The 21,064-nt window shown below is 42.3% G+C and overlaps 2 protein-coding genes across 2 annotated transcripts in view; one reads left to right on the plus strand and one right to left on the minus strand.

Moving 5' to 3' along the window:
• UBTD2 (ubiquitin domain containing 2) overlaps nucleotides 1-8,968 on the plus strand; it is a 110,049-nt gene extending 101,081 nt beyond the window's left edge. The window contains exon 3 of the mRNA XM_075009672.1: nucleotides 1,666-8,968. Coding sequence (XP_074865773.1) covers nucleotides 1,666-2,063 — 398 coding nt within the window. The 3' untranslated portion in view covers nucleotides 2,064-8,968. The remainder of the gene's footprint in view (nucleotides 1-1,665) is intronic.
• Nucleotides 8,969-11,915: 2,947 nt separating this feature from the next.
• EFCAB9 (EF-hand calcium binding domain 9) lies at nucleotides 11,916-19,407 on the minus strand. Its single transcript, XM_075009938.1, has 4 exons — nucleotides 19,272-19,407; nucleotides 15,847-15,995; nucleotides 13,526-13,702; nucleotides 11,916-12,422 (listed from the first exon to the last, which is right to left on the minus strand). The coding sequence occupies exons 1-4, from the start codon at nucleotides 19,405-19,407 to the stop codon at nucleotides 12,264-12,266; spliced, it is 621 nt and encodes a 206-aa protein (XP_074866039.1). The 3' UTR covers nucleotides 11,916-12,263.
• Nucleotides 19,408-21,064: the final 1,657 nt, after the last annotated feature.

Here is a 21,064-nt window from a genome sequence, read left to right on the forward strand (position 1 = left end):
TCATAATAGTACATTTGTCATACAACTCTTGCCAAAAAACAGATGCGAAAAACACTTCCCATTTTAAAAAACTCTCGAATGTTATTTATTTTAATTTTCCTGTAGTTTTATGTAAAAATAACAAACTTATAAAAATGAAAAACGTAAAAATATTTGTCCATACCGAATTTGTTTTGCATTTCTTTTTCCTAAAAATGTTTTTAAGCTTTAAGGAAAGGCAGTTCTTTTTTGACCGATATTGTGCTAAAGAATGACACTAACCATCCTTCTTTCGGCTGTTATATTGATTTTTTGTTTTGGGTTTGTACTGCATTTTTAATTTTTATACTTAATTGCTAACCATCCTCCTGTCAGAAGAACCTTAGTTATTCATTCAGATGATTTTCTTTTGTTGTTTTTTATTCTTTGTAAAATAAAACACATTTTAAAAACCTAACTCTTTTAAATGAACTTTTGAGCGTTACGTGTGGCAATTTTTCGATATGAACCACCAGATCCCCCAGACCATCATGTATGTGTTCTGTCAATATATTCCAAGTCCAAAAGTGTTCCATGAGCAAATTAGTTTAGGAAACACTGAAGTAAATGCAAGACAAAGTAGTAGTATTTCCTTTGTGTGCAAATGTATGCTTTTTTGACTCCAGTAACTGAGAGGATTTCTGCTCCAGTTTAGGAAACCAAAAGCTGGTTTCTGCTGTATTTCATTTTCCTAACTAACTGCATGAATGTGATATATGACATAAGTAATCAAATTTGAATTCTGGCTGTAATTTACTTTAAATGAAAACATAAGTGCTAAAAATGTAGCTTTGCCATATTTTTCTCATGTAATTCTCTAAAGTCCCATGGTGAGGAGCATGTCTTGCAATATACAGACTATAATTCATATTAATAACTTTGTAAATGTAAGTTATAGTTTCTGAGTTGTCTGTTGAACCTCATTTACAACCTCAATAGTGAGGGAATGCCATATCCAAGACTGCAAACAAGTTTCCTTTCTGCTTTAACAGTGAATGCTGAAAGGTATTTTTGTTCTCATTGTGGTGGGCACTATCCAGAGGTTTTGGAGAAAAAGGATTCTAACTCTGGGCATTTCAGACAATATAGGCTAAGTCTACACTTAGGAAAAGCTTCGAAATGGCCGTGCTAATGGCCAAATGGAAGAACACTAATGAGGCGCTGAAACAACTATTTAGCGCCTCATCAGCATGCTGCTGGCCACAGCACTTCCGAAGTGCCGCATTTTGCTCACGTGCGGCTTGTCTAGATGGGACCCTGTTTGAAAGGACCCTGCAAACGTTGAAATCCCCTTATTCCGTAGGAATAGGAATATTTTGATGTTTGCAAGGTCCTTTTGAAATGGGGCCCCATGTAGATGAGCTGCATGTGAGCGAAACACGGCACTTTCAAAGTGCTGCGGCCAGCAGCGTGCTAATGAGGCGCTGAATATTCATTTCAGTGCTTCATTAGTATTCTTAGATATGGCCATTTTGAAGCTTTTCCTGCAGTGTAAACTTACATCCAAAACTTTGTCATTTTAATCACACTCATATAATGCAGTCTACCATTTTTCTATTAACAGAAACAAATGTTTTAGAGATCGCCTCTAGTTTGATTTCAGTGTAAAATGCATCTGTTTATACAAATTTTTTCTGTTTCCCAAAGGTGCTCTTACAGAGTGCTATGATGAACTGGGCAACAGATACCAGCTTCCAGTCTACTGCCTGGCCCCACCTATTAACATGATAGAGGAGAAGGGAGACCTGGAGACTCTAGATATTCCTGATCCACCGCCCAATTCTGGACATGAATGCCAGCTTCGCTTGCGCCTCTCTACAGGCAAAGACCTCAAACTTATGGTCCGCAGCATGGACACAGTGTATCACATGAAGAGGCGATTGTATACGGTGGAAGGAGTGGAGCCCAGCAGCCAGCGCTGGTTCTTCTCAGGCAGGCCACTCGCTGACAAAATGAAACTGGAGGAGCTGAAAATTCCGAAGGATTATGTAGTGCAAGTCATTGTGAGCCAGCCCTTAGCAAATCCAACCCCAGTGGAAAACTGATTCTGCTTGTTTGTTGATTCTCCATTCCTTCTCCTCTAAACACGTGGGATTTATTTTCACTGCTCTTATTTTTACTGATTACGGATTGGCTCCAAGAAATGACAAGCAAAAGTTCCATCTGTGATGGAGATCTGCAGAAACAAAACACAAATGTAAACTGTCCCTTGGGATTTGCCTGATCTGATATTTCTCTAACGTCACAAATAGAAACACGTGGCAAAGGCAATGAAGTTTGTGTGTAAGGCAGAAGTCTGTCATTTTAAACAATGAAAACCTGTAATGATGCTTAGAACTATAAGTGGAGCATTGATCCATGGAGAAAGCACTTTTAAAAAAAAAAAAAAAAAGAGAGAGAGAGAGAGAAAGAAAGAAAGGAAAAAAAATAATTAAACCAAGTTGTAGTACTCCATGAAACCGGCACCACTTACAGTTCATCGGAGAAGTGTATCTGCTCTAGTAGATCCACCTTGCTAGGTATTTATGGTGATTGTTTCTGTTTTGATTTAATTCTTGTGCTGTATCAGATTACTCCTGAGGCCTAGTGAATCTCATCCAGAGAGAGATGGACTGAAGATCAGATTTTTGTGTTCCAACCCAAATGTGGCTCCTCTTAATGTTCAGACCAACCAGTTTTAGCACATTCCAAGATGGTGATAAATGGGTTTGTAGCATTTTGAGGCTTCAGCGTTTGGTAAATACTGCCTTCTGAAGCATTAGGCAATAATTTAGGAAATCTATACACATTTTAAAAAATCTTTTATGTACTGTACTGTAAAGATATTTGCTATGTGGTTGACTTTTGCTGCCATTTTCTGACTCCTTGGTACCTGTGTGTGCCTACTAAATTACTGTACCCATCTTGATCTATAAAACAGACTATTAACAAAAGGCTAGCTAATTACAAGAGAGACACTGATACAGGATTAAAAAAAATAAATGCACGACCTTTTCCAACTGACATTGGTGTACTAGCCTAGACTATTTCCGGATAAAACACAAAATTACGCCCTTATATGATTGAATGCAATTTTTCCCTTGCTGAATTCTGAGGGCACACGCTATGGAAAATCATAAAAAGAATGTAAATCGCACTACATCATTGTTCATGTGCCTAACAGTAGTAACAAAAGCTACTTCCTGCCTCTGTGTTGGAGGACTTGATCACTTTAAACATGTTTACTGTAATGCATCAGGAGCTTAAAGTCTGGTCACCAGGTTTAATATCTGGCACTTTCCCTTCAGAATGTAGAAGGGTCTTTTTTTCAGGGACCAGACACCTTTGCTTCAATGTGTTTTGGATAGTTTTTCACCTAAGGAAAGAAATTAGTAGGGTAAGCTTGAAAAAAAAGTAATGTAATTATTGAGTAGTTGTTCCCATGATAAAAGAAACTGGTCTAGTTCCTTTGGAGACAGCCTCTCTCTGAGTCTGAGGTGTACGACACATCCTTCGCTGAAACTATGTACCTCATTCCTACGATAAACACAGTTGTTTTTAGTTTTTCAGTCCTCATTCACTCAAATGACTTAATTCCCATGAAACCCCTGTTTTGCCTATTCAGATGTGGTTTGCTGTATCGCTAGATTGCTCTTTCTGTCTTCCACACCTACATGTAAAATAACCCAATGTGGTTTTTATTCCGAAGTGAGTCTGTGCTCATGAAAGCTCATGCTCAAAACTTTTCTGTTAGTCTATAAGGTGCCACAGGACCCTTCGTTGCTATTTTAGGACCGACACTCTTACATTTGAGTGAAGACAGCTACGTTACTTGTGTACAACTTAATGGGGGGTTGTTTACTTAACGAATAGCAGTATAAAATTGGAACTCGCACAGGTCACTTGAAATTGCCAGCTCCTGAGGTTTTCCATGTTACTTTAACCTTTTATCTGTTTATCTGTTTACTTTTGGAAACTGAAGTTCATATTTGATACCAAATCACTCATGGGCATGAGCTTTAGTTTTGTCATAGTTCCCATGTTGTATGTCTCAAAAAGCCACAATGCTTCTTGATACATCTCACTGTCAGATTTACTCAAAGTAGGTTGAAGCATAATAACACAAGTGAAGTGAAATGACAGCATTATATGGGGGAAGCCATATCATTTAGTACCTTGGTTTTGCAAGCATCAAATGGACTTTTACATTGTTTTGTTTAAAAAAAAAAAAGAAGAAAAATGTGACTTAATCCCTGACTTGCACAAATCCTTTGGATTCTTGTTTTTAAACAAAGGATGTTAAATTCACAACAGTCAGATTTTTAAGACAAAATCGAGCTAATATGTAGTGATTGTTTTGCATCTTCCAGAGGGAAATAATACTGGATTTCTGCACTACACCTTAAACATCTCAAGGATTTTCACTGTTCAAATGGTGCCTGGTAAGACTAGATTGTTTCATAAAATAAATGTTATATTATACTTTATCTCTAGCAACAGAGAGTCATTTCATATCTGGGGCAGCATGACTTGTAAAACACATTTTTTAATCACTTTTTATGATGGAGTATGTCTAGAATCAATTCTGGAAAAAGGGAAATTATAACTGTAAAGAAACAAAGCTGTAAGCAGGATAATGAATTGGTAATTCAGTGTCCTTTTGTAGAGGCATTTTCAGAGCTCATTTCAGGTGATAGACTAAATATTTTTGTATTACAGCTTTGTGACAATTGCAGTGCATTTTTACACTGACTTTGTAAAAGCATTAGCTGTAGTATATTGTGCTGCAACATATCACAAAGTTTTATGTTAAGTATGCTGGTGTGGGAAGGTAATGTGAGGGAAGTCTGTGCAATTTTGAATGGGCCCTCATGTATGTAATGGTGGATGACCATTGCTGGATTTGATCACCCATGGGGCTATTGCATAGAAAACACGCTCTTCCCATCTCCCTTCCTCTAAGTGCAAATCTCAAAAACAGGCAATCTGATGGCAAACCTTTTTTTCAAAGGTGAAAATGAATACTAGCCCTGATCGCCATCTTGATAAACTGATAAATCGTGACCATACAGCTTCATTTTTGAATATCGAAATATAACTGGAAACAGAGAAATTTCATAAGATCCATATTAATGAAAAAATGCTTCAAACGAGATCATTTCAGAAAATGTGCATGTGTCTGTATTCATATGCTGATGAACATGTTGCATATGGCTAATTCGTTCACGGAATCCCATACTTCCACTTATCTGTAAGATGACCCAGTTTTATTTTCCTATAAAAATCAGAAATAGGACAAGGATCTGCCCCATGCAAACTTACACCCTTTCCACTCGACTCAGTGAGAACTGGATGCTTGCATTCCAGAGGAAAATCAGGGCCCATATGTAGCATTAGGAAATAGACTGGCATGGGACTCCTTTCTGAGGCAAGGAGGAGGAAAAGTAGAATTTCATGGGTTGATTTTTGGCTTCCCAAAGTCTAAGTAGTGATAGCAGCTTCCTGCCTTGCTATGCTCACGCTGCAGTTGTAGTAAGAAAGCCTATCTGGCTGAATTACTGATGGCCACAAACTCCAAGCAGTTTCTGTTCAGAACTCAATGAAAGTAGTATGAGCATATGCTGTTACGTGCATTCTTAGTTGAAAAGGTATGCTCAGATTCAAGATGGCCTTTGTGCTCCTGACACGTTTCCTATGTGGCCGCCTTGTCTTGCAGATTGGGCACTCCAGTAAATGTGCATTAACCTCAAACAAGAATGTACAATTTGGGAGATTTTCTAGACCATATACTCAAAAGCTCACATAACCAAGTGAGGAGGAATAGGATCAAGTTTTCATTAGGCCTATGGGCCTTGTATGTGTCACTCTTGATTAGCTATGGCCAGGAAGTGGTGGAAGTAAATTATATCTTTACTTTGTCAGTGACAGGTCTATTTAACACAGAGCCTGAACTTTTGTGCTTGTTATTGTAAAAGTGTCCCTGGTACCTGACCCATAATTAATGGATTGACTGAAGTCTACACCCTCAAATAGCTTGAATGGCAGAGGATCATTATACACTACGTATGGTCTGATGAAAAATATTACCAGCTCTGGGACATACTGGATGTGTATTGCTAACTGTTGCAGAAGATTTTGTTTTACAAAAGGAACAAGTGGTCACATTTTTCATAGTATATAAATTTGAATTTTGTTTCCACTATGTTAACCTTTTGCACATTGCATTTTGTGAATATCATCTACAGAAAACTCTATTTGTGACTATAATATTGTGAAAATTTTCAATTTCCTACTTAAAACCATCAACCTCTACTTTTCTGGATCTGGGAAGCATTTGGAAAACTTGTGAAAGTGTAGTGTAACATTTTTTAATAGTCATTGGGTGGCAAAGGGTACAATGTAAAAATAAAACCACTTCCCTTTGTGTTTCTCAGAAAGCCGCCTCCGTTGATTTAGTAGAGGGGGAAAAAGCAATTAGAATTAATATTGATGTGACAAAGCCACACATTCAATTTACATCATAATTTTTTTAATAAAGTGAATGGCCTATTGATAAAACATCACTATTATATCAGACTTGCTTCTGCACAGATATGCCTTTTTAGCAAAAATATTTTTGTTTGATGCAATGGTGGGCTGCTTTTTAACAATCAAATTTTGAAAGCATTTTAGCTGCTTAAATATTGACAAATTAAGTGCTACAGATTTGTTCGTTATTCTGTTCATAAACATGCTGAAGTAACATTGATAATTCTGATTTGAATTTTTTGCAGAATCTTTCATACATCATTGTAAATATTCCCAAAGACCCTACATCTTATGCAAAGATGTTTGTTTTTAATCTTTCATAAAGAAAATGTCACTTTTTTGTAACCTGTCCGCTTCATAGATCCATGACAAGTGTTTGAAATGGAAATAATTTCCATTCACCAAAAAAGTTTCCTTTGTTTTCCATTGTCACAGATTGCAGGCCTGTTTGTGAATATTTGACATAAGGTGTTCTTTTGGATTGGATACAGGCCGTCCGACAGTCGGGGGACAAAGGGGCACTGCCCCAGGCCATTTAAATTCTGCCAGAGCCCTGCACATTGTGATCTGGGAGGCTCTGAGGGCTGGCAGGGTTGTGGGGGAGGGTAGTGTGGTCCAGGATGTTCTGACAGCTGGCTTCTAGCCCATCCTCTTTTGAGAGCATGGAGCAAGGCACCCCACCTGGCCCAGGAACCCGGCAATTCAAATGTATGTTTAAAAAGAGAGGCCCAAAGAACTTGCTTTGGGAAACTGGGTGAATTCCATGCGCTTGGCATACTTTTCTTTTCTTTTTTTCAAAAAAAAGAAAAAGGGGAGGGAAGACATCAATTTTGGGCCATATCAGTGCCTCTTAAAACTTCTTTAATATCCCAGGAAGTCCAATGAGTTAAAACAAGCCATCTTGTTAATAACCTTGCTTCTCTCTTCTCCCACAGTAGATATCATACTATTGCAATTGCAGTTACAAAATTGTCAATATAAATTCACTCATTTAAAACTGTTCCATTTTCATAAAGCATTTTTAGTTGGTTCACTGTGCACCTGACTTTTCTCCTTTCACATTTCCTCAGGTTCAACAAATATTCCCTAGTGGTGTGGATTCCACTTCCTGTCCATAGACGTAGTATACCATCCATGATAACGCTAGAGCTATAGTTCTCCTTCAAAGGGAGAAGTGAAATAGTTTATACCACTGAGGCTACAAAAGTTTGAAGAGTTTTTTTTTAATAAGCTGAGCTTTTTACTATGGACTTTGAAACACTTATTAAATATGGCCATTGGATTATCCATGAAGAAGTGTGTTCCTATCCTTTTGGGCAGGGCCATTTGTTAGGTATCTGCCTAATGGAATGCTGTCTTTTTACATTTAAATATGAAGACCAATGAATCTGAACCATTTGGCAAACTGGGAACTTAAAACCCTGACTCTTGCCTTAAATTTTGTTCACCTGGAACCCCAAAGAATCCAGTTTTGTTACCTTTAATTCTGCTTTTTCCCCTGCCGCCACCCACCCGTTCCCCCCCTCCCCCCAGCCAATTTGAAACTAGCCAAAGACTGGGAACAGGTTAAGGAAATTTAAAGTAAATAAAATCTCAGTTGATGTGGCTTTATTAAAATAATCAAAGGGTTTCATATCATTGATCCTATTTGTGCCTCTCTTCTCCAAGGCCAGAGAATGTCGACAAACCCAGGTGGACTAGAGCAATGAGTGCAATCTTGTGCACCAGACAGTCGGAGGAGTGTAAGACGCTTCTGTCTCTTATCTTATCTGCAAGGGACTTGCATTTATGTTCTCTTTGCCTCATGGTAGTGACTTCCACAGATGGCTGGTACCATCAAATTTGTACTTCTTGAAATATCTTCACTTTTATGATAAAATCTTTTTTACTCAGTTTGTGTGCCATGTATCAAAGAATTATTCATAATATGTAGGATAAGGTGCTAGATCATTTGGTACTGATGCAGACAAATATGATTCCAACAGCTATTGAGAGAAGGATGAGGTGATTACAGTGATGTGACTTTTTCCCTGTGCCCCTCTAACTTTTATAAGATGAAATCTTTTAGAACTGAACACACTGGTTGTGTGAAGCAGGCTTTTTCCTCCCGGGCTAGTTCAATCCAAATGATGAATTCTTGGCCTATCTGGAGATGCTGTGAACATTGGCTTACATTAAGATGCATTGTGTATTATTATGTTGTATCGCTCTTATTTGGTTGACATATCATAGTAGTGTGCGCACATTTTTTAATCAATTACAAAGCACAAGTAGGCTGTCTTTAAACTTAAATTATGTGAATTTTTTTACATAGTTAAACATCTATAACATTGAGAGCAAAACGTCATGAATTTCTGAGTCAAAGTTCTGTACAAAACTTCTTGTATTAAAAAAGCAAAAAAAAAAAACAATTTTTTTTCTGGATTTGAAAATAAAATGAATACTGGAAACATCATGCCTTAAGAAACAAACTGAGTGTTGTTTTTCTCTAAGTTACTTGAATATGACTTAACTCCCAGCTGGATTTCTACAGTCTTTTTATTGTATTTTTGCCCGTAGGAGGTTCAGAGGCTCAGCTTATGAAAACAATGTGTATCATTCAGCAGCATCTCACACAATTGTCTGTCAGGAATACTGGAAAATAGAGTATGCAATCAGTGGAAAGATCCAGATCCCCAGGGAGCAGGGTGGGGAAGCAAAGGTCATATTTCTCCCAACACCCCCAATGAGCAGTGTGGAAAATTACACACACATTCTGGTATTGTGGAATTTATGGACCAGGGAGAGGGGGAGCATTACATATTTTTTTCTGTAATGTTGCCATTTAATATGGCAGTGAAATGGAGCTCTGACTTTGGACATGTCTATGTGAGGCTTTAGCCCACATCAGAAGGGAGTCAATTTGAATATGAAACATCATGTCATGCACTAGCTGCCTGTGTGGAGCCACTGGCGCTGTTTCCTAACGCGTATTAATGTAGTTTCGTTTCAAATAGTACTCCACAGTGTGCACCGGTGGGGGCTGCACAAGCCAGTTAATGCACACAAGCAGTTGCGCCCCTCTAGTGTGAACTATTACGCCACGTACACAAGCCTCTGGTTTGGCTCCTTTATAGCCTTAACTGCCTACACGTCAAAAGAGCTTAAATGATCTTGGTTAGGTTGCTTTGCTCCCTTTAGCCTCGCTTGTTTTCATTTCCTTTGCAGAAAGCGTTTTCATATCAGAACAGAGTAAAAGGAATGCAAGAGCTAAATATAAGGAAATGAACGTGAGGATTTTTCTGTGTCCTTCCTGACTCATTCCTGTTTTCTTTTTCTTTGGGTAAGGAAAGATTAAGAGCATGATCTGTTGCCACCCACCTTTCAAGAGCTGGCAGAGTTCCTATTCCTCCTCTGGAAGGGGCAGGTGTTCCCTTGGTGCCCAGCAAAGGTAGCTTCTTTTGGCCTTGTTAACATGTTGAGACAACACGATCTCACCTTTTGGCCATGCCCTTCATTCCAGTAACATATGGTCTCTTGTAAAATGACAAACGCGCAACCTGTCATTAGCATCTAAAAGCCCAGTGTGAGAAATGGGTTTTAGACTATATTTACAACTGATGTACCACTCAGTAGGACACTGAATTTCAAGGCAGAGGTGCACAGAAGTTGAAATTGCTCAGATGTTGTTGCCAAAAGACACCAACAGACACAGAACAGTGGGCTCTGTGCTCATTTACTCTGAGCATTTAGTTTTTGTGTATAAGACTGTACCAATGCAAACCACTGGCTAGTTACAACGGCTCTGACTTTATGGTCCATGTGTCAAAGAGTCTGCCCACACTCCTAATGAGTATGGAATAAGTGTACTATTTGTATTCATGAACGTGTGTTCCTTTTTGTTTAACTCTTCAGCTCTCTCTCACCCTATTGGGTTACATAATTTACTACCAATGACACAGCACTGCTTAACTGCAGCAGGCGAAACCCTACTGACCTGGATGAATTCCAAAAGGGTAATTACATTCTGCTTGCCAGCACTCCTCGCAAGCTTTGGCTATTGTATTCCCTTCTGCTTCTGAGCTCTTGTGTAGCGAGACAGTGTGTTGTGTCAAAGGCAGACAGAGTTTGGTCTAAATGGGTCATGTTACAGTGGTAAGTGAATTCCTATGTTGAGGGCTTGATTCTGTTTCTTGTCGATGGGGCTGATCAAGAAAATTTTAACAAGTGTTTTTCTTGGGAAATTCTGTTTCTGCACAGAGTTTCTGTTTCAATCAATCAATAAAGGTGAAATGTCCATCACATTTGGCAGACATGGGCTGGAGTTCCTAGTCAGAGAGGCATTCATCCCAGAATCACCACTAGCCTGATGGTTAGGGTACTCACTGGAATGTGGCAGACCCAAGCGCAAGGTCTGGCTGGGAATCACACAAGCCAAAGTGGAAACCACCATTCCTGCAAAGTGGAATTCTTGTTTTCTGGCAACCCATTGGTCTTGCATTTGGAGTAATTCTATTGCAGCCCATGCAGTCTGACTCCAATTTAAACCAGTGTGTACAGGAGAGGAATCTGGCTAAAAGTTCAGAGTCTGAAGGCCCCTCAGGATCTTTGGAGCAAAAGTGATAAACACAAAGGTAACTTACGAAAAGGCACCAGTTTCACAACAGCCATTTATCTTTGTCAGTTCTGAAAACATGATGTGATCTCTCTGAATAACCTCAAAGCTTGGGCTTCTGCAGTTTCATTGTCTTGATTCCTGGGAATAAAGCCGTGGGAGTAGGGAAATAAAGGGATAGGGTCCTAATTCTTGTTACATGTTCCTCTGCCACTATTAAAGTAACAACACTGGACCACAGTGGCAATTCCTCGGTTCAGAAACTGGGGCTTTATATTTAAAGCAACCTTGTTATAGCCTGGCAGCCTGTAAACATCAGTTGGCAGGGCCTACAGCCACATTTGAGTATGTGGTTAAGAAGGTAAGGGGTGAGGTGGTCATCTTTGGTGCCCCAGACTTACATATAAGGTGGAAGGGAACTGGCTTTAGTAAACTGCTCCATTTAGGGTGTAACCAGTCAATATTTAAGAAGAGAGACTGCCCATCCCTTCTGTTCTCTCCACAGATGGATTTAATTTGAGGGTTTATTTTGACAAAGACAAAAGCATTGCCTTTGGCTCGATTCACCACAACAACAGTAATGAGCTGAGCTAAATCTTATTCCTTCCCCCGCCCCGCCCACCAATTTTTAATAGAAACAGTTTAATACTGACACAAATCAGCAGGGCAGGGAGGGGAAGCCAACAGACATGACTGAATGCAGTATCAGAGGGGATGGATGAGCCTGTTGGGTATCGTATTAAACTTTATTTCCTCTGCCTCTTTAAAGGTGATAAAACAGTTGTATCCGGAGGACCGCTCTGTCTCAAGGAAGCTGTAATGTAAATAAAGGGCGGGGCAGAGTTGCTGCCCTAAAATACTTGAGCAATGGGCTACAACAAGGAGGGGTGACGTGAATAATGATAACTGGCAAGGGATGAAGTCCAAGTTGCATCAGCTATTCCACGTGGAATGACATCAGAGCCAATTATGGACTTTCATACAGTGTCTGAGATTGGATCTGGGGATAAAATTATCTAGCAGCAATTAGCTGGGCCATTGTTTGTGTGACATGTTTCTTAAAAGTTGGACTTTTAAGCTAAGCTAAATTTTCTGTGGCTGGGGCCTGGGTTATACTTGTTTTGGGGTGAATCAAACTATTGTTTTACAAGTGTAGCTGTTGCATGTTCAGCTCGGTGAGGTCTGGTCCCGATGATTCTGGAATCTCTTCATGCAGCCTCCTCTTCATTCTCTCCCTTTTCTTTTTCTGTTGTCTATCAATGCAGAAGATGGTAAACATCTTGAACTCCTTGTAGTTCAGTTGCTAGTGTTGCGGGGAGAAACGAAATAGCAGCCTTAACAAGACAGCACTGTGTGGTGCCACTTAAATGTCTGGGAGAAGACTGGCCCGAGATGTGGGATCTGAAAGAGACAGCCCAGGCCTACACACCCTGCTCCTTCCACCCAAACTTTGGAGATATGTAGATTTGAACTTCACAGGCTGGGCTACTCTGAAGGAACATACTGCAGCCTGGAAGGGCATCACCCTACTATTCTGCAATAGTTCCAGATGTCATGATGCTCCTGCGTTGCAAATCTCAGTGCTTTTAGAATTACAGTAGAAGCCCAATTATCCGACCTAAACGGAGCTGACGGATGGTCAGATAACCGGAAATACTGGATAATGCAGGGCCAGCTGGCAGAGCAGGGCCACTTGCTGTGTGGCTGGGACCAGTTGCTGTGAGGCTGTTGGATTGGGCCAATTGCTGTGGGGTTGATGGAGCATGTGGGATAACATGGAATGTTGGATAACCGAAGGTCAGATAATTGTAATTCTACTGTACATCAGGCATTACCACACAAGCAAGCTCTTACAAAATGCCCTCTAACCAAACAGCCCACTCATCTGCAAAACAGAAATAAGGAGAGGACCTGCAAGTGCTAGCCAAAAAAAGATTCTAGGGGAAAACTGGGTTCAGCTCCATTATATACATTATTGTGCCCCAAACACTGTTGGAGTCTCACTACTGGTCCCTGTTTGCAGTTATCTGAAGGGCAGGCTCTGCATCACCCCCCTTCGCTCCTCTAGGACAGGATAACAGGGCACCGAGCTGGCAATAGAAAGCATCTCTGCGGGGAGCTGGAGCCAAGAGAGTTTTTCTGCTGAGCTGTGTGGCCAGTCAGTGGGACTCACTCACCCTGAGATCAAGGGCAGCCCTGCTGTGTGGCCCTGGAACAGTCTTTAATCTTTCAGCCTCTTTCCCCTGCCACGTAGTGTTTTTCTTGTCTATTTTCACTGTGCGCTCCAGCTAGGAACTGTCCACGGGCAGTTACAGTGGGGCTGATTTCAGATGGAGCCTCTGAATGCTAATAAATGAAAAGTGGCATTGTTAAGGGCTTGTGAACTGCTTACTGCTCTAACCTCACCTCATCTCCGGAAACATCAAAGTCCTTGAATATCTTCTCAAGCTCTTGCTTCTTGATGTTAAAGAGGAAGCGAGTGGCTTGGAACTCCCGCGGGCTAACTGTGTGTCCTCCATCCATATCCAGCAGTTCAAATACAGCCCCGGAGTGTTGATAAATGAACTGCTTTTCCAAGTGGTTCTGTTTCAGAAGAGAAATGCTTAAGTGCAAATAATGTGCAGAGATGCGCTGCTTTGGAAAACACTCTTCATGTCAAACACCGCTCAGGCCGAGAGGGTAAACAATGGGGTCACGTTCCTTGTCCCAGTTCTTTTCCTGTTTTGTTGCAAACTGGGATTAAGAAGGTGACCCTGGCTTTTAACACAAAGAGAGAAGAGCTCAGTGCTTCCTTGCGCACACACACCTGTATCCAGGTTTGCTTGCCCCAGGGCTTCAGCCCCTGCCAGTGTTGTGAAATAATTTTGAGCAGGTTGGCCAGAGAATGAACAGAGCATCCTACTTTGCTCCATGTAACCAGCGAAGCCACCGGTTGCTCTTGAAATGAATCTGTTTACTCAGCCCAGTTGTTGACTCTTGGATGATCTTTGCCCTCTAAGCAGTGCTTAACTGTGCCAGGGTTGAGCCCTGGCACCTCCGGGTTGGGCAGTTCATGGCTCTCACACCACTAGCTTTGCCACATCAATTATTAAAGTTTTTTTTTAAAAATAAAAAAAAAAACTGCCTGAGTCCTGGCACCTATTGTTTGAGCTCCTGCACCTCTTATGCCTGCCCAAGATGACACGCAAGTAGCCTGCCCAACAAAGGTGAAGGTTGGGTACACTGTCTGAATCCTGAAAAGTGGGGAGCTGTGTATAACTCTGGTTTGCGTTAACATCCTCTCTCCCCACCCCACACCCCTTTAATTCCCACCCCACACTGCTGGCTTCTTTCTGAACAGGTCTGACTTCCAACAAGCATCACGAAGACAGAACTGCAGTATGTAAATTGAAGGAGCCTCGTGTTCTATTGCACAACAGGGAGTGCCAATGTGTGAGGGGCAAAAATGGTCACGTGCCTCTACCCAGCTGTCTGTTGCAGGGGGGAACTGCAGTGATGAAAGGAGCAAAGCATGGGGCTGACAGATGACTCCATGCCAGCAGGTCCCATGGCGCAACTGTCCCACTCCCAGCCCTTCCACACAGCAGCATCTCGGGGGTCTGTTCAGCTCTGCTGGAGGACAGGGCTGCAATCAGTACAGCCATGCCTGAGGAGCTGCTGGTGTGTGGCCAAGAGGTGGCCATATGTTCCGCTCCTTTCACTGCTGTGGCTCCTGAAAAATCCCTGCATCTCAATTCCTCCCTGCCCCCAGCCCCGATCTCCCATGAGGCTGTACAGACCCAGGAGATGCAGCTAAGTGGAAGGGCAGGGGCAGTGTAGCCATGAGAGAGGAGCTACTGGTGTGGAGCCACCAGGCAGCCTGACGTTCTGCTCCTTTGGCCACTAGAGTTCCTGGGAGTGCTGAGCTGAACTGCAGGCCTCTCTTGGGAACCACAGCGACCAAAGGACCAGAACGTGAGGCTGCTGTTCCCAGGGACCACGGGTGTTACAGTGCTGTCACCGGCCTTGTTCTCCAGCAGGGCTGTGCAGGCTAGGGGCAGTACAGCCTCACTGGAGCTGCCAACATGAGCCACCTGACAACCCCATGTTCTGCTTCTTTTGCCACCATGGTTCCAGACAGCCCTGCAGATCAGCTGGCTGTACCTGGCACAGTGGGAGGACAGAGCCCCTGCCTGCGCCTCCAGCCTCCAGGTTATGTGAGACGTGGAGGGAATGGGTAGACAGTGAGAGTCCTGGCACCTATTGTTTGAGCTCCCCCACCTCTTGGGCCTGCGTAGGAGGACACTGCAAGTAACCTGCCCAACAAAGGCAAAGGTTGAGTCACCCAGTCTGACCCCTGAGAAGTGGGGAGCTGTGTATAACTCTGGTTTGCGTTCACATCCTCTCCACCCACACGCCACCTGTAGGGGTGGGGTGGGACAGAGCAGACTCACATGCAGGGTCAAATGCCTCCTTTAGCTGGTGCCCCCCCTTGTGCCCCTCCCATGCATCACTTACCCAGTTCCAGTCTCTTTCCCTGGCTATTTTGAAAACAGAAGCAGGTGCCTCCAGCTCATCTTGTGAGCTGAGGTTTTTATTTTATTGAGCTGCCTCCAAACATATGAGCAGTTAGACCAGGTGTGGAAAGTTCCCTTGTGCTTCCCATGCTAAGGGCAGCTGCGACTCCCAGCCAGCTGATTCGATTACTGCAGGCTCTGCTACACCAACAGGGCCCCCAGGCTACCTGCCTCATGAGCCATCAGAATGCACACCAGCATGTAGAACTCATCGAAGCCGAGCTCCCCGGTGGCATTCCAGTCCAGCAAGTCAAACACCAGCATGATCTGCTGCTTTGTCAGGTCAGTCACATGGTGGAGAAAGTGATAAACCTGGAGGTCTGGAAAACAGTGAGTCGTTAGGCCAACTCGCGGAAAGCTGCTGGTAATAATTAACAGGGTTTGTAATGCACCCACTGCCCCAAGGTGCTCAGGTTACTGTACAGCTACATAAAATACAGTGGTCAATCATAATACACCCCGGTGACTTCAGTTGAGTGACAGAAGCGGGGTGTGTGTGCGCGCGCACACATGCACACACGCACCCATGCAACAAGGGCCAGTGGGGCAAGGTTCCTACAGCAGCCAGTGTTAAAATGCTGGTTAGAAGTATTCCATCGCTATTTCATCCAAAGGGAAATTACTGTTTTATTAAATGTTAGCAACAAACTTTCAAATGTCTGGGGGCTTGAAAATGATTTTCTGATGTTGTGTCTGTTTGTTCAGTGCCCAGACCTGGCATTGTTCCTTTTCAGGCGTTTGAAATGACGCCCCAGAAATTTGCTCAAATGTTGTCATTTTTCCACTTAGAAGTAATTTCATATACACTGACTAGAAGATCTTTGCAGGTGTTCTTTTCTTAACAGGATGGGCCAGCAGGTGCCACATCTTCGAGGCAACTGCAGCAAAGATTCAGTCGTGTGGTCTCCTGAGCTGTGCTGCTGGAGTCCCTGCAAAGGAATCTCATCTACCCTGAGGAGGTACCAGGCCATGGATTTGTACTCTTTAGGGTTTTATGGAAGAGAAACAGTAACCGTTTTGTTCTGAGTGATACTTTCCATGGTTTATAGTTTTGGAAACCTGTGAGATGCTAAGTACACTCAGCTCCCATTGACATCAGCCGTATTTAGGGGCACTCTGCATATCTCAGGATTGGCGCCTGTGTGTCACTCCATGCTGATTTTGAGCCAGAATTGCATGTGCATATTATGAGGCCAGAATTCACACTTTACATGGCAACTAGCCCCACTAATTCCTTGGCTGCTGTCTGGGCTTTTTTTTCCTTGTATTTTGTCATTATCATGGGGTGCTGGTTCCAGCAAAGTTCTGGGAAATGAGGTTCAACATCAACATCACGTTAGTTCAACCACGGCCATTTCACACGCAATGAGGGAACTCTCGGCGCTTGTTTCTTTGGTGGAGTCTGATTCTTTTGCTTTCTTTTAAAAGACACTTAGGCTCCAAGCCCTGTTCTTCATCAGATGAAAATGACAGCTGAATCCCAGGCATGAAACCTACATCCAAACATTCCCTTTACAGAGTAAAAGAATTTAAGCTTCTGATTTGTGTCCCTTGAACAGGTGTGAATTTGGATCAAAATTTCCACAAAGTTTTTTTAGGGATTTCAGTTTGATCCCATTGCTCATTTTAACAGTCTTCAGTCAAGCCAAAAACTGGGCTTACGCTTCCTGCAGGTACTGCTTATTTTTTTAACGACTGAATCATTGTTTTAAACAATATTTAGCTTGACAGTGATTTAGTTCAAGCATAACGTGCACCTGAAAAGCAGGGAAATATCCAACTTTTGCAATGCCTGTCAGTGCTCAGCATGGATTTGTCCCAAAGAGTTTCAGAACAAATAAGACTGTCACCCATTGACCCCATCACCCTGCGTGTCTGACCCCTCCTTTTGCCTGAGCCTCCAACTGCCATGTTGGTTTAGATGAGTGATGCTCAGGCTGACGCTCAGGAGCCGCAAGTGGCTCTTTAACGTGGCTCCAGCAGCTCTTTGTAGCGCAAGATATTAAAACACTCGGTGGATGAGTTAATTATTAACTACTCTACGTTATTTACCAATCAATGCTTTTATGCTTTTACAATGTTACTAACCAATTATAGTTGATAAAATAATAAAACTTGGTCAGAACAACCCAGATTTTTGCCTATATATATAAAAATGAGAGAGCGAGACAATGTGTGCATATAAAACAATGAATTTACACTCTGTTTTGGGTAATGCTGCTCACTAATTTGGCTCCTGAACCAATCAGGTCTGACACCAGTGGTTTACACTGTAAGCTCATTTGCTGCAGACGCTGTTTTTGTTGTGTTTGTACAGTGCCCAGCACACTGAAGCCTTGGTCCAGATTTGGGGCTTTTTATTGCTACTAGAGTGCTAATGATAAATAATAATGATGATTGGTGATGACGCCACAGAGTAATTTGAATTGCAAGGCTTTTAGCTTTAAGAGGAACCAGGTACAAGGAGGAAAAAAAAACTTAACCTCTTAGGCAAGAGCTGAACACATTTCAGCTACAGTAGCATGCTACTAAGTTGGGCCATCTTCTGCATCAGATGTTACTAGTCAGGCCATATAACCTTTCAGAATAGCTGGCCAATGCTATATTAGTCGAGACACGGTGATGTTTGCTCACACTGAAAGCCACCTATTCCAAACTCCCCTGATGTGATCCTGATGAAGGTTCACAGAGGTGTGATCCCAGGAGGCAGAGGAGCTTAACCTCCAAGAGAAAGTGGACCCCTGAGAAAGGGATGTCGCAATGAAGGGGGTTCCCCATGGGGACTGTACAGGCCAAGTATGAGTGTGACCTCTGAGTCTGATCGATATAGAGATTAACAGATCTGCTTTTGCCAGCCTCAGATAAAGGGTCTTCAAGAACCGGGACGTCTATCCCAAGACAAAGCTCCTTGTATACATTGCAGTGGTTGTTCTAACGCTACTGTGCACATGTGAAACCTGGACAACATACAAGCATCATTTGAAGGCACCTGAACAATATTATTAATGCTGCCTCAGCAGAATCCTAAATATCTTTTGGGAGGATAGGCGCACGAACACTAGCGTCCTGGAAAAGTTGAACATGACCAGCATTGAAGCCATTTTCATTCATCAACAACTTCGTTGGACTGGTCATGTGGTTTGGATGTCTGATCAACGCCTCCGAAAACAGATTCTGTTTTCCAAGTTGGAGGAAGGACAGAGGAGTGTTGAGGGCCAGCAGAAATGATATAAGGACATATTGAAGGCACACATGAAAAAGTGCAGCATTGGTATCAACACACGAGAGAACCTTGCCCAAGACCATGCCCAGTGGAGAATGGTAATCCTCGAAAGGGTGGTGCAATTTGAGAGGTCCCACCACAAGGTGAGGCGGAGAAGAAGAGTGACAAAAACTGCCCTGTGCCCATCCCAACAGCTCCCACAGCTACCAACACCTGCCCCTTCTGTGGTAAGACCTGCAGCTCCAGAACTGGGCTGATCAGCCATCAATGGACTCACAAATAGGAGGGTGACATGAAGGGATTCTACTCATTATTGAATGATCACCAAGAATCTTAGTGATAGCAGATTCCAGGGCCTATAGAAAGTACTTACCATTCAGAGTATTCTTTTTATGAACATCAAGGAGTTGAAAATACTCTGCCAGTGCCCTAGCATTTCTCACTGATAACAAACAGTATATTTTATCTAAATCCAGAAACTGCAAAAAACATCCAGGTTTCAGCCTCATCTTGACAGTGACTAATTCTCTTTATCTATGAACATTCCCACTTATCTGAGGCGATGCCTACATCACAGTCAAGGAATTCCATCATGGAAGCTGAACACAACCGTATGCCCTCTTGATTATTTGGTTGGGGTTTTACTTGTTTGCTTGGGTTGATTTGTTTGTTGGTTTGTTTTGCCAAGCATCATTAAAATGTGCATGTGGTCTTAGAGGCTGTGCTTTTTAGGGGCTGAACTTTTCAGGCAAACAGACTGGGTGAGTTGGAGCGAAGGTTTTGTTTTCCATGCACCATCACCCAGCTAGAACAGGGCAATGAACAGAGCGGAGCTCTTCCAAGTGCCTTAGGGATTGAGTGGTCCACTGAACAACATGGAGAAAATGGCTCTCTAGCATGGAAGAGGCAAGGTACGCATTAAAATCGAGCATCAGGAATGAGCCTTTCATCGAATGTTTAAAAAATGCATTCTAGAACATCAGAATGAGAGTGAAACTCACATTTGCGAGGAAAGGTGGATTTCAGGCCTCAGTTCAGCAAGATATGTAAGTGCATGTGAGTTTACTGAGTCCATTGTGACTCCAGAGGGACTGACCACCCCTACGCTGAAATTCCATATGTGCTTAAGCACCTTGCAGAATCAGGGCCCTAAGGTCTTGTCTACGCTGGAAAGTTGTAGCACTATAACAAGCCCGGTGCGAGAACCCACAAACTGTCCTGTGCCACCTTAGAGACTAACACATTTATGAAGTTGATGGATTTCCACTTCATACGGTTAAATGCGGTGCCTTGCATGGTAAAAAGTGTCAGTGGGATAGCCCTGTAACTTCAAAAACAGCAAGCAGCCCTGTGGCTCCTTAGAAACTAACTACACCAGTCTAAATTTCTTAAGAGAGCGATACTGCCCCTATGGTAGAGCCGGTCACATTAGTATAACAGTGCTTTATACCTGTACAGGAAGGGGGACTGCTATGCTAGTGTAAGGCATTGTTATACCAGTATAACTGCAGCTATGCCAGGGATTGTATTGATATAACTCTATCAGTAAACAATCCCACTGTTCACCCATCCTTGATTCCTGGAAGTACCTATTGCTGAGAGTAGTACTTTCTACTGTGAGTAGTTTTGCTGAAGTACTGTACACAGAACCACTCATAATAATAAGACCCATGACTTCAGGATCAGTCTTGTGAATCTAAGGCAGCTTTTCAATGCTTTTTGAAGTTTTTTTGTGGCCTACTTCTTTGTCAGTGTTTTTAAAAGACAATAAAAAAACCATTCCTGGACTGGTATGGCAGATTTCCCAATATGGATTTAGATTTGCAGATTCCAGGAAATAAGTGAGTCTGAGGAGGTGAGTGTATAGCTATTTTATTTTATATTTAAATTGTAAGGACTTTTAAGTGTCTGTTTGTTCAAAATTAGCATACTGGGGTCCTAGACCAGGGCTGAGCTCCTGGGTACTACAGGTTGAACCTCTCTAATCTGGAACTCTATTGTCTGGGAACATCCGTAATCCAGGATGATTTAACTCAGCCAGATGACCACTTATGATGGGTGCAGCTAAATTTCCCAGGGTCGCACAATGTTTGTTTACAGCCCCCGGTCCTGGCTCTCATTGTTCTGTGCTGTTATGTAGCTGTAATTTACCCCTAAATGTCTTCT

The sequence above is a fragment of the Carettochelys insculpta genome, chromosome 15 (assembly GCF_033958435.1).
Source record: "Carettochelys insculpta isolate YL-2023 chromosome 15, ASM3395843v1, whole genome shotgun sequence".
NCBI classification, from domain to species: domain Eukaryota; kingdom Metazoa; phylum Chordata; order Testudines; family Carettochelyidae; genus Carettochelys; species Carettochelys insculpta.

Excerpts from the sequence above, each read along its gene's own strand:
- EFCAB9 (XM_075009938.1), bottom strand. The coding sequence starts at position 19,407 with ATGAGGCTGAAACCTGGATGTTTTTTGCAGTTTCTGGATTTAGATAAA. Across the intron at positions 15,996-19,271 it reads TAAAAAGAATACTCTGAATG|ACCTCCAGGTTTATCACTTT; the intron begins GTAAGTACTTTC and ends ACTGTTTTCCAG. Across the intron at positions 13,703-15,846 it reads GCATTCTGATGGCTCATGAG|AACCACTTGGAAAAGCAGTT; the intron begins GCAGGTAGCCTG and ends CTTCTGAAACAG.